Raw genomic sequence first — 13,469 nt, 5'->3', positions numbered from 1 at the left:
TCGAGTGACGAAAGGAAAGCGGGGAGGTTGGATCCAAAATACACGGCGAGACAGATACTCGTGAACAAAAGTCTTTACTGAGGCACGCATGCAAAAATGACAGCAGGGAGAGGTAAGTGAGAGTGATCGGTGACGGCAGACCTGACGGCATGGAAGTAGCAATGGTGGCTTTCAGAATACTCCGACGGAGACGGTATAGCGCGATCGGTAAATATAGTCAGAAGGCACAATCAAGGGAATGACAAACAGCTGTGGGAACCCAGCTGCGTGATGATGGGAGGGGCCGTCTCCAGGGAGCAGCGGAGGAGGTGACAGGAGGGGTGGGGCGCGCCCAGGGCGGCGACGAGATGTGACAGTGCCCCCCCCCTCAACGGACGCCTCTTGGCGCCCCACCAGGTTTGGAAGGGTGAGCCGCATGGAACGCTCGGATGAGAGACGGGTCGAGGATCCAGGCACATGGGTCCCACTGTCGTTCCTCCGGTCCATAGCCCTCCCAGTTGACCAGGTTGTGGAGGCACACGCACCGGAGGGCCGCCTCCAGGTCCTGGTTCTTCTTCTCCGTCTGTCCGTTGGTCTGCGGATGGTATCCAGACGACAGGCTCGCCGACGCCCCTAGGGACCGACAGAAACGTTTCCATACCTTGGACACGAACTGCGGTCCCCGGTCCGACACGATGACCGTCGGAATCCCGTGGAGACGGATGACGTGGTTAACCAAGAGTTGAGCCGTCTCGATGGCGGACGGCAACCTGGTTAATGGGACGAAGTGGGCCGACTTGGAGAATCGGTCCACTACGGTGAGGACAACCGTCTTGCCACGGGAGGGGGGAGGCCTGTCACGAAGTCGACGGAGATGTGGGACCAGGGTCTGGACGGCACCGGTCGCGGCTGGAGGAGTCCTGCCGGGGGCTGGTGGGAGGCTTATCCACGGGCGCAGGTCAGGCAGGCCTTTACGAAGAGGGTGATGTCCCTCCTGAACCCCGGCCACCAGAACCGTTGGGCGATGAGTTGGATCGTCCTGTTGACCCCCGGGTGACAGGCTATCTTGGAGGTGTGCCCCCAGATGAGCACCTTCGTGCGAAGAGGGGGGGGGGGGGGGGGACGAACATGCGGTCCTTAGGACAGCCCCTGGGGATGGGGGTCGTCCCCTGGGCTTGCTGAACTTTTCTCTCAACCTCCCACCTCAAGGCACCCAGGATGCGCTGGGCCGGCAGGATGTTGGTGGTGGTCTCCTCCCTTTCTGCCGGCTCATGGATGCGGGATAGGGCATCGGGCTTGGTGTTCTGTGACCCTGGGCAGTAGGTGAGAGAAAAGTTAAAACGGGTGAGGAAGAGTGACCATCGGGCCTGACGTGAGTTTAGTCTCTTGGCCAACCGGATGGCCGCCAGGTTCTTATGGTCAGTGTAGACGGTGAAGGGGTGTTTCGCTCCCTCAAGCCAGTGTCTCCATTCCTGCAGGGCCAGGACGACCGCCAGCAGTTCCCGGTTGCCGACGTCGTAGTTGGCCTCGGCGAGGCTGAGCCGGCGGGAGAAGAAGGCGCATGGGCGTAGCTTCTGGTCCGTGGGAGAGCGCTGGGACAGGACGGCCCCTACTCCGGACTCGGATGCGTCAACCTCAACCGTGAACGGGAGATCCGGGTCGGGATGACGCAGAACAGGGGGATTGGTGAAGGCCAGACGGAGGCGGTTGAACGCCCCCTCAGCGTCGGGCGTCCACCTGAAGGGAATCTTGGAGGACGTGAGGTTAGTGAGGGGGACTGCCTTCTGACTATACCCGCGAATGAAGCGGCGGTAAAAGTTGGCCAACCCCAAAAATCGCTGGAGCTGTTTGCGCGTCTTCCGGACACCACCGCTTTAGTTTTAGTGGGGTCGGCCCTGAGCTGCCCCTGCTCCACGACGAACCCTAGGAAGGACAGAGAGCGGACATGGAACTCGCACTTCTCTGCCTTCACATAGAGCCGGTTTTGCAGAAGCCGCGCCAGGACCCGTCGGACGTGTTGCCGGTGCTCCTCTGCAGAACGAGAAAAAATAAGAATATCATCCAGATAAACGAAAACAAAAACATTGAGGAAGTCCCTGAGCACATCATTGATCAAATTCTGGAAGACGGCGGGCGCGTTCGTGAGTCCGAACGGCATCACCAGATACTCAAAATGTCCTAACGGTGTTTTAAATGCAGTTTTCCATTCATCCCCCTCCCGGATGTGGACCAAATGGTACGCACTACGGAGGTCTAATTTGGAAAAAATGGTAGCGGACTGAAGGGGCGTGAAGGCTGAGTCCATGAGGGGGTGGGGGTGGTTTCCCGCTACCCGGAGTTTAAGTGGGGCAGTGAGGTGGGTGACTCGGGCTAACAGTCTGCCGTCCAGGTCGACGATCTCCTTAGGGGGATGGACATCGATCAGCTGGCAGCCCAACGAGTCCGCCAGCTGGGGGTCAATGATGCACCCGTCGACCCCGTGTCCACTAGGGCCCGCACGGTTTGGGAGCTGGACGGGCCGATTAATTCGCTGTCCAACTCCAACCGCGTAACGGGGGTCGTGGATTTGACCTCCAGAGGTCGCTGTGGTCGCCGTTTCGACGAGGACTTGCGTGGACCTGAGGTCTTCAGCTGGGGGCCTTGGGTGCGACGAGCCCCGGGGATAGTGCGGTCGTTCCCTCCCCCTATGATCATGGGTTCGGGGGATTCCTCCAGGCACCGCACGCGCTCGCTGCCGGGTGTGGTAGACCTGGACCGGCTTCGGGGCTCGTCGAGCCGCCGGCCGCGCTGCTCCCTCTGTCGCTCCCGAAGATGGTGATCCAGGCCGATGACTGTGGCGACCAGGTTGTCGAAGGTGGTGCCAGCGTCGCGGGTAGCCAACTCGTCCTTGAGATCGGCGTTCAATCCGCGACGAAACACCCCCCTCAACGCTCTGTCACTGTAGCCGCTGTCAGCGGCCTGGATGCGGAAGTCGACGGAGTATTCCGTGGCAGAACGAGCCCCTTGGACGCAGTCCAGTAGTCTCCCCTCAGCTTCGGACTCCGTCACCGGATGATGGAAAACCCGGCGTAACTCGGCGACGAAGTCCGGGTACGAGGTGCGCAGCTCCGGTCGGGACTCTCGGATGGCCAGCACCCATGTCTCGGCTTCTCCCGTGAGCAGGCTGGTGATGAAGGCTACCTTCGCCTCATCGCTAACGCAGGCGTATGGATGTTGCTCAAACACGAGCGTGCACTGCATTAAAAACTGAGCGCAGCGCCCGGTTTCGCCTGCGTAGCGTGAGGGAAGAGGTAATTGAAGAGCGTGCCTACTCACGGGCGGGGAAGACTTGGCTGTGAGGGCGGAAATGCGTGCCTCAGCCGCCTCGAAGCGTTGAGCCAGCGTGGTGGTAATTTGGCTGACTTCCGCGATGGCTAGGGCCAGCTGGCTCGAACGCTCCGCTTGCACGGTCAGGGCGGCGAGGAATCTGTCTTTGCCGGCGGGATCCATGGGTGGTCGGAGTATTATGTCACGTCACTTGAGGCTTGAGGGCAGGGCTCGAGTGACGAAAGGAAAGCGGGGAGGTTGGATCCAAAATACACGGCGAGACAGATACTCGTGAACAAAAGTCTTTACTGAGGCACGCATGCAAAAATGACAGCAGGGAGAGGTAAGTGAGAGTGATCGGTGACGGCAGAACTGACGGCATGGAAGTAGCAATGGTGGCTTTCAGAATACTCCGACGAAGACGGTATAGCGCGATCGGTAAATATAGTCAGAAGGCACAATCAAGGGAATGAGAAACAGCTGTGGGAACCCAGGTGCATGATGATGGGAGGGGCCGTCCCCAGGGAGCAGCGGAGGAGGTGACAGGAGGGGCGGGGCGTGCCCAGGGCGGCGACGAGATGTGACACTTAGCCACACGTAGCGTACTTGTACTGGGACGCAAAGTATCACAAATGCACACCTTGTTGGTATTTTTCGATGATCTCCTTCTTCTGCTCGACCGTCATTTTCTTTTGTGTCCTCTTGGGCTGAACAGTTGCCTGTGGTGGAGTCTTTTTCAGTCCCATAATCGCAAAAATACTGCACTAGATAACAAACCACGTCTACACTCAAAGAGGGTGACGAAAAGTAGTCCGCCAGCCACTGTGGCGCTGTGTGGTTTGGTTCGTCCTCCAAAAACTAGTTTGTTTTATATTCAAGATTACAAGATTATATTCTGGCAAATTTTATGTTCATAAGGCGAAAAGTTCGTGAGCTAAAGCGTTTGTAAGCTGATGTATCACTGTACTGTTCCTGTATCCATGTCTCCATGCGTGGTGTTTCTGACCTTGAGCCACAGCAGGGCAGGGTAAGAAGGTGAAGCACTGCCAGCAGCACCCTCAGGGGCAGCAGCGTGAACACGTACAGGAAGGCATCCACGCACAGGAAGAATCCAAAGAGCATCAACTGCAAATATAAACACAACCATCAAAAAAAGTCTAAGATGGCGCCCGAGCCGTCTGCAAGTGCTCTCACCAGTCTTGCTTGTTTTGTTGTTTATTTGTTTACTTTTGTCATTTGTTTATGTTGTTGTGCATCATGTGGAACGAATATGGATTGTTTTTCAGCATTTTTGGCCATGACATTCATCAAGGAGGACACTCCGCTGAGCGGTTGCGCTTTTTCGGCAGCACTGTTTTTGATTTGGGAGGAATGTCGGTGCCATTTGACTGTCATGGCTGGACAGCTCGGGGCCATTATGCTTTTTTGCGCCTGCAATGGGAAGCATTTTCACTGCCCCGCTTTGTTCAACCGAAAGGTCGGTGCTGTTGGACAGTTTGGGGCTGGATGGAGCACTAATGGTGGAACTGTCGCAGCTTGGAATCGAAGCGGATTTTCGTGAGACAGAAGATGTGGGACAATCTCTTTCGCCAATGGACGCTACAGCTTGGTGTTTGCTTTCAACATTTAGCTTGTAGCAGACTGGTGAAAAGGAGGTTTTGATCATCTCTTTCATCGAGAACCTATTGTATTTCCATTTATGTTAACAGGCTAGAATTGTAGAACAATTATCCTTCAGACCAGACGTCCACTTTTGTTTCACACATAAGGTAATTGCGCTTGCAAACAAAACTGTTCATTGGTTTTATTAGCTATCTAGCTGGCTGGCTATCTATTAGCTATATGGCTATCTCACTGGCTGGCATTCTAGCTATCTGTTAGCTATCTGGCTGGCTAGCTATCTAGCTATCTATTGGCAATCTAGCTGGCTGGATATCTAGCTAGCTATCTATTAGCTATCTATTAGCTAGCTAGCTCACTTTCCATCTATTTTGGTTACTTCCGGGTTGAGTGAACGCTGGCGCGTGTGGCTTCCGCTGCTCACCCACAGCAAAGACCCATCCTGTGACTGATAAATGACCTTGAGAGTTTTGAAAGGCGCTTATAAATGAAATGTATTATTATTATAAGATATGAGCGTTTAATGTTACGAGTGTGGTCATGGGGTGAATTCATTTTGGGTTCATAATTTTTTTTTCAATTTATTTCAGGGTGACGGGGTTGTTGGGAATGAAGGGGTACCTTTTCCAACTCTTTGGGGATGCGCATGCATGTATACACCCTCTCCCGACGTTCGGTGTACTTGGCCTCGTTGTGCTCCAGGAAGTAGCCACGGGTCAGTTCCGTGCAAATGAAGCGGGTCAGTGATGAATCTGGAATGAGCACAGCTCTCATTGTCATGTCTACTACAGTATTGTGCTAACAATAGCTATTCATACACAGATGGGTCTCACAATGACAGGTTCACCTATGTTATCATTCTCCTGACATTTACAAACATGCAGAACCGTGGTACAGTTGTATTCACACGGTCGGTTCATCTGCTAGTTTTTTTAAATTAATTATACAACAGGAAGGAAAAATGGCAATAAACACCTGCCGTTTTGTTCTACCCTTTGCTACACATCCCAAGTATGGATTGACAATTTGTTGTAAATAAATATTTAATACAAGAAGTATAAACCGCAGACGGGAAGTTGAATCATTTCCAATTGCAGCACTGGTTCTTAACTTCGTGATACCAAACCCGACAAATTTATATGCACGTTCACTAAAATGTTAATTAGTAAAACTTAAAAAAAATATGTTTTTTTTTTATTCAGAATATTGAAAACACATTTCTTAATACAGAGGAGAAAAAAAACATTTCAAGACAGGTAACATCCGAGTTACGACCGGGTTCCGTTCCGACAAAACGGTCCTAAGTCAAACGGTAAGTCGAAATCCATTTAAAATGGCCGACGTGACGTTTACACGACAGGATAGCATACGATGCCAATCTGTTGTTTTTAAGCAACGTTTTTATTAAATACTATTATATACCAAACTGTTTACAGTTCATTCATACATTTTAGAACTGTGTCATTTTTATCATTTTATATTTCAAATTATTGATTTTTATTACTGTATAACTGTACCTGTAATGTATACAAAACTGTTTACTGTACAGTTCATTTATAAATTTTATACTTACACTGCTCTCCCTGCTATGGGCCAGAAGAGTCGCCTGACACACGCGCTCGCACTCAGATGGACGCCGAAGGAAAAAAGTACAGTACTACAGGAGATGTTGCCAAGATGGTAACTTCACTGTATAACTACTGTACTGTATTGAGTGTAGTCAAGCAGGAGATTGCTGTGCGAGTGTGTGACATGCTGGCTGGCCAAAATTGTAGTACGCATTGCTTGTATGTTGCGGTGCCAGGGGTAGAATAAAAAAGAAATAATAAAAAAGGGTGTCGTGGTCGTAAGTACCGGTGGTCGTAACTCGCGCCGGTTGTAACCTGCATACATTTTTTTTGGGATTGTTCACAATATGAAGCAGCCAGTGATGGCCAGGCGGGTATGTCATAACTACATGACAGGTGACACACCACAGCAAATTAAAGATGAACTGCTACATTTACATTTCACTAAATCGAAATTCACACAAAAAAGGAGAGAAGACAGCGCTCTCATCTATTCTAATTAATCCTCTTACCCCCCTTTCTTTTTAACATCAGTGATTGGCCTTGGGAGATAATTTCCCACGCTATGTCCTTTCTATATCAGAATCAGAATCATCTTTATTGCCAAGTATGTAGAACACACAAGGAATTTGTTTCCGTGAGAACATGCTGCACTCGTATCATCATCATCATCATCATCATCATATACAGTGATACCTTGGGTTCCGAACTTAATTGGTTCCCAGAAAGTGTGTAAGGCAAAAAGTATATATTCCAAACATTAATTTCCCATAGAAAATGATTAAAATGAGAGTAATCCGTTCCCAGGTCCCCATAAAACTTAACTTTCAACCAAATAAGCCTTAAAACTACACACAATATACCTTATTTTATGTACAATGAATGTGCTATGGTATTGTAACTAAAGAAATAAACTATACTTTATAATAACGTCATTTTATTTACCCTTGTGATGGTCGTTGATGGATTGATGGAATAGATAGCTTTTTGCATAAAGTTTCTCAAGGAGCTCTGGGTTGTACATCTTCGAAGTTGTGAGATTGTAACAGCAACAGATGCAGGCAGAAACACTAGAAACTTCATTCATAGCTGGTTCCCTTGATTGTATGTTCTCCTCAAATTGTACAGATGGCGTGTACGGGTTATTTGTGGAGCCTGATTGATGGGATATTTTAGCCTTGCAGTCTAGAATCTGCCTTTGAACTATCAATAAAATTTCACTTTTTTTCTATAAATTTTCTCACCATTTCACTTTTTTTTTTAATTTTTCACTTTTGTTTTTGTTTCAAACTTTGTCGTCTGCCTTTCGTGTGTGTGTGTGTGTGTGTGTGTGTGTGTGTGTGTGTGTGTGTGTGTGTGTGTGTGTTTCTGTAACCCATACCCCCGCTCACTGCTGCATGTGCGTGTGTCCTGCTGCCCCCACCCTCCTCTACGATGGATCTTGACCAATCATGTGCAGCTTTAACCGAAGACTGGGGGCGGGGAATAGAGGACAAAAACAAGTCGGCTGACATTTCCAGCTTCTTCTTAGGAGCTCTAAGAACCGGCTCGTTCGCAAACGGCACATCACTCATTGTTGCGCTCTGTGTGTTTCCCGAAAACTAGTTTGTATGCCAAGATGTTATACTCACAAATTTAACGTTCGTAAGGCGACCAGTTCGTTAGCTAAATCGTTCGTAAGCCAAGGTATCACTGTAGTAACAACCTCACAGCATCCATGAATCATTTCACACCAACATTGAATGTATAATTAGTTAAATGATTAAATGTGAAAGAAGAAGGTAAAGAAATGTGAATGTGTGATTATATGTATGATTACATGTGATAGAGTGTTTTAAACCGAACAACATGTATGAGCATTTTAAGAGTATAAACATGAACATTTCTTCATTAACAGCATTGTATTATTATAAAACACATAACCGTTCTTCATTGCGAGCATTATCAATTTCTAATTGCGGGCATAAGGGTTTTCATTGCAATTTATCATTCATAATAAGCAAATGTGTGATAACTTAAAACAATAAACCAAACAGTACAGTTTAACTGTTAAACAATCAGGGTAACAAATGTAGGTTTAGTGTCTGAATTTGCACCACCTGTATTTTGGAATCAATTTACCTGTTGAAATATAAAGTATGCCCACTGTTGGGTTTACTTTCAAAGCAATTAAGGTCGTGATACGTTGTTTTCGCTTCGACTGACACTTTACGACATCCATCCATCCATTTTCCGTACCGCTTATTCCTCATTAGGGTCGCGGGGGGTGCCGGAGCCTATCTCAGCTGTCTTCGGGCAAGAGGTGGGGGACACTCTGAATTGGGGGAGAACATGTAAACTCCACATTGGGAGGCCGGACCGGGACGCGAAACGGTGACCTCTGCACCGTGAAGCCGTTGTGCTAACCACTGAACTACAGGGCCGCCCCACTTTATGACATATTTAATAATAATAATAATAATAATAATAATAATAATAATAATAATAATAATAATAATAATAATAATAATAATAATAAAATTATTTGAAGCGCCTTTCAAAGGACACTTCACAGTCACAGACAAACATAGATACAATAATAAATAAAATACAATTCTAAATAGAATACAATCAATAAAATACAATTGTAAATAGAAACAAGAGATACACAGAAAATGCCATTTTAAATAGGTGGCTTTTAAAAATGGGATTTACACTTCCGGGTTGAGTGAACGCTGGTTCGTGTGGCTGCTGCTGCTCACCCGCAGGAAAAATATCCGGTCCTTGAGAGTTTTGAAAGGCGCTTGTAAATGAAATGTATTATTATTATTATTATTATTATTATTATTATTTTGACGTGGAAGAAAAATAAAATCATTATTTAAGCCATCTTAAGTTTTCTTAATTCTTCTGTTTTGAAACTGTTGCGTCACACGCGTGTATGATTTTGAAGTGCGCTTTTCAACACTTTCATGTCTTTCAATTCCTTGATCTCCTTGATGTGCGTATCACCCTGACGCATAGCACACGCTTGCAAATTGTATAAAAGGAGCTGTCGCGGGACAGAGAGATTGGGCGAACCACGGGGCAGAATCATCTGGGACTCACAGACCCAAAGAGACTTGCACGGACCCGCTCAGGCGCCCGGCTCGCGCCGGGCGTCGGACGGACATCACGGCACGACTTGCTCAACTCCACGCCACGATCAAGCTCTGCGCGTCACCTGCCTGGGAGATCTGACAACGAACCTACTTACAAATAAAGAGAACCATCAAACTCTTTATTGGCGAGCCAGCCAGGAGCATTTTTTTTTCCTCCTCAGCCCAATCAACTCTCCAAATGGAAACACCCAGATTTCCCAGCCGCCTGTGAACCCGGCATCTTCACAGCAAGACCCCTCAAGCCGAGCTCCCGATGGGCCGCCACCACCCGTGGCCTCGTGGTTCGCCCCATCTCTCTGTTTAAAACCACAACAACGATTTGCCCAAATTCGACGTTCAAATTCGACAACTCCTGATCCCTTAAAGTTTTGATAACTTACATCGTTAAATATCTAAGGGACATTAGTAAATGTGAAATAATGTTTTCGTGTTCCAGTGGGTCAAATAACAACAACGAGAGGTGTGCGACGTTTACCTGCCGAGTGGTCCCTTCGCTCGCGCCTGATTTCAGCGCTGATGTCGTAAAATCGCAACGTCTCGGGCAGTGTCGAAGAAATAACGACTTTTCCCGACTTGTTGTCATCTTTCCAAGGCCGCGTAAGTTGTTCGTTTTTGCGTTCAGTGTCCGTTTCTTTTTCTTTGTCGTCTGACAGCTCGGTCCCAGACGCGTCGGCCATCTTGACTGTGGCACCAGACTTTTCTGTGTCGCACCGTTATGACGTTGTAAAACAAGGTAATCCTATCAGGACATGACTTATTCTTCGTTGATTATTTGTTTTGTTCTTTAGTTGGTATTATGTTTTTTACTAACTGTTAGTCAAACATTGTTTGTACAACTGTTTTTAGGAACATAAATATGTCGTTTAAATATGTTTTAACCTGTTACCATTTTACGAGGATGTCTTGAGTTATATTTATTCTTGGCATATAAACATTAAACGTGATATGTTATTGCTAAATGTATTTTTTAATCTTTCTTTTCTTAAACATGCAGACTTTAATGTCTCATACGTTTCTGGTAACAATGACATTTTGTGAAACAATACGTCAGGACGATGAGAAGGTTATCTTCAGCCGTCATCTGTACAAAAGTGAAGGTTTCGGACGTTTCGCCTCCTATCCAAGAGGCTTTGTCAGCGAACTAAAGTCTGACTGGTCGTATTGGCCCCATTTATATATCCCTAATGTCCAGACATGGTGGCTATGATAGGTCCCTACTCTCAGGTTGGGGGGGGCATCTTCTCATCGATGGACCACTCCTGTACGACTGAGAGCTTACACAGACGAAATACGTCAGGACGACTTTATGCGACATGTCATTTTATATTGTATAGGGACAAATTATGCATTTCGAGGTTTTAATCGCCGGGTGAGGTGCGGCGCGCAACGTGCGACGGAGGAGGACATGCACTCTTGAGTGCTTCCTTTCATTAGGACTGCTGAACAGCAAATGAGCCCTGAATACATGTGAGCAACTGCAAGATAACATTTAATCGTCTCTGCTTGATCTGTGAACAGATAAAATCTACAATGACTAAGAGAAAAGGCAGGGCTACCGATGCTAACACCAAAGCTAACGTCAGCCCTGTACCCCTTAATGCTGCTACTACAGGATGTGAAAGTGAAAATACTGTTTCTTTGCCTCCTGTATGTCGTCCAAAAGAAAGTCACGCCATGATTGTTGGTAATATGCACGATTACCTGGGGGGGGAACCTACTGCGGCTTCCAATGGGAGTGTGGTGGGAGATTCGTTCCCTCCGCTTCCACTCTCTCCTGCGACTACCTCTACGACAGTTTCCTCCCCGACTTCACCAGCAGCTAAAATAGCTCGCAATATCCGAGGTCCAGTTCCCCAAGACCTCATGGCAATTCTGCTCGCTGAATTTGAGTCTCTGAGGCAACTAATGAACACAAGAGCTGATGCCCTAGAGGCTATGATTAAGATGAACTCAGTGACTATTGCAAAAGTACAAACAGAGAGTAAAGAAAATACGAAACAAATAAATGGCTTGAAAGTTTCTCTGGACCAGATGCACGCAGAGACGGTTGCAATAAAGGATAGATTGGGAAAACTGGAGTCTCACCCACGCAGTTTAAACAAAGACATGATAAACCGCATTTCCAAGTGGGAGACCTATCATCGACGTTGGAATCTTATCCTCCATGGACTGGAAGAAAGCAACCAGCAAAATATTGAAAACACATTTCTTAATACAGAGGAGAAAAAAAACATTTCAAGACAGGTAACATCCGAGTTACGACCGGGTTCCGTTCCGACAAAACGGTCCTAAGTCAAACGGTAAGTCGAAATCCATTTAAAATGGCCGACGTGACGTTTACACGACAGGATAGCATACGATGCCAATCTGTTGTTTTTAAGCAACGTTTTTATTAAATACTATTATATACCAAACTGTTTACAGTTCATTCATACATTTTAGAACTGTGTCATTTTTATCATTTTATATTTCAAATTATTGATTTTTATTACTGTATAACTGTACCTGTAATGTATACAAAACTGTTTACTGTACAGTTCATTTATAAATTTTATACTTACACTGCTCTCCCTGCTATGGGCCAGAAGAGTCGCCTGACACACGCGCTCGCACTCAGATGGACGCCGAAGGAAAAAAGTACAGTACTACAGGAGAAGTTGCCAAGACGGTAACTTCACTGTATAACTACTGTACTGTATTGAGTGCAGTCAAGCAGGAGATTGCTGTGCGAGTGTGTGACATGCTGGCTGGCCAAAATTGTAGTATGCATTGCTTGTATGTTGCGGTGCCAGGGGTAGAATAAAAAAGAAATAATAAAAAAGGGTGTCGTGGTCGTAAGTACCGGTGGTCGTAACTCGCGCCGGTTGTAACCTGCATACATTTTTTTGGGGATTGTTCACAATATGAAGCAGCCAGTGATGGCCAGGCGGGCATGTCATAACTACATGACAGGTGACACACCACAGCAAATTAAAGATGAACTGCTACATTTACATTTCACTAAATCGATGAGAAGGTTTCTTCAGCCGTCATCTGTACAAAAGTGAAGGTTTCGGACGTTTCGCCTCCTATCCAAGAGGCTTCGTCAGCGAACTAAAGTCTGACTGGTCGTATCGGCCCCATTTATATATCCCTAATGTCCAGACCTGGTGGCGCCGGACACAGCTATGATAGGTCCCTACTCTCAGGTTGGGGGAGGCGCGGGCCCCCCCCCTGTGGCCCCACTGATTGTTCCTACATTCCTGACTAACGATTGGCCTATTACACCCACTCCCCCCGGTATCACCTCATCAGCATAACGACCCTCATCAGCATTGCGAAAGTTGCCTAACCTGTTTTGCCTGAGCAGGCTATTGTATGAACGATCCAAATTGAACCTCACACCACCAGACCGGTTTAATGAAGGATTTTGTTGTTTTATAAGAATCGCCTCTTTTACCCCCCTTTCAAACCATCTATGTTCTTTCGCTAAGATTTTAACCTCATTGTCGTCAAATGAGTGGTTAGTAGCTTTTAGGTGCAAATGTACTGCCGATTGAGGCCCACTAGTATTATCCCTGCGATGTTGATAAAGTCTTTTTTTGAGAATTTGTTGAGTCTCCCCAATGTACTGCTCTTTACAATTTTCATTCTTACAATGTATGGAATAAACTACATTACTTTGTTTTTCATTTGGTAGCCTATCTTTTGGATGCACTAATTTTTGCCTTAACGTGTTTATCGGTTTGAAATAAGTAGGAATTTTATGTTGCCAAAGGACTCTTTGTAATTTTTCAGAAACTCCTGCAATGTACGGTACTGCTACTCCTCTCCTTTTAGAATCTTGAGAATTATTGGTTACGTTCGCTATTCTTTC

The 13,469-nt window shown here is 46.8% G+C and overlaps 1 protein-coding gene across 4 annotated transcripts in view; it reads right to left on the bottom strand.

Annotated features, from left to right (window-relative positions):
* Positions 1 to 10,314, bottom strand: part of tapt1a (transmembrane anterior posterior transformation 1a) — a 58,941-nt gene extending 48,627 nt beyond the window's left edge. For all 4 annotated transcript variants that reach the window (XM_088991035.1, XM_088991037.1, XM_088991038.1 and 1 more), the window contains exons 1-3: positions 10,089 to 10,314; positions 5,527 to 5,657; positions 4,292 to 4,410 (exon numbers count right to left, since the gene is read on the bottom strand). In XM_088991035.1, coding sequence (XP_088847161.1) covers positions 4,292 to 4,410; positions 5,527 to 5,657; positions 10,089 to 10,290 — 452 coding nt within the window. In that variant the 5' untranslated portion in view covers positions 10,291 to 10,314. The remainder of the gene's footprint in view (positions 1 to 4,291; positions 4,411 to 5,526; positions 5,658 to 10,088) is intronic.
* Positions 10,315 to 13,469: the final 3,155 nt, after the last annotated feature.

This window comes from Hippocampus bargibanti, linkage group LG02 (genome assembly GCF_051943395.1).
Source record: "Hippocampus bargibanti isolate YZ-2025 linkage group LG02, ASM5194339v1, whole genome shotgun sequence".
Classification (NCBI taxonomy): domain Eukaryota; kingdom Metazoa; phylum Chordata; class Actinopteri; order Syngnathiformes; family Syngnathidae; genus Hippocampus; species Hippocampus bargibanti.
The sequence above is the reverse complement of the archived record's forward strand: the minus strand, read 5'-3'. Positions and strand labels throughout refer to the sequence as shown.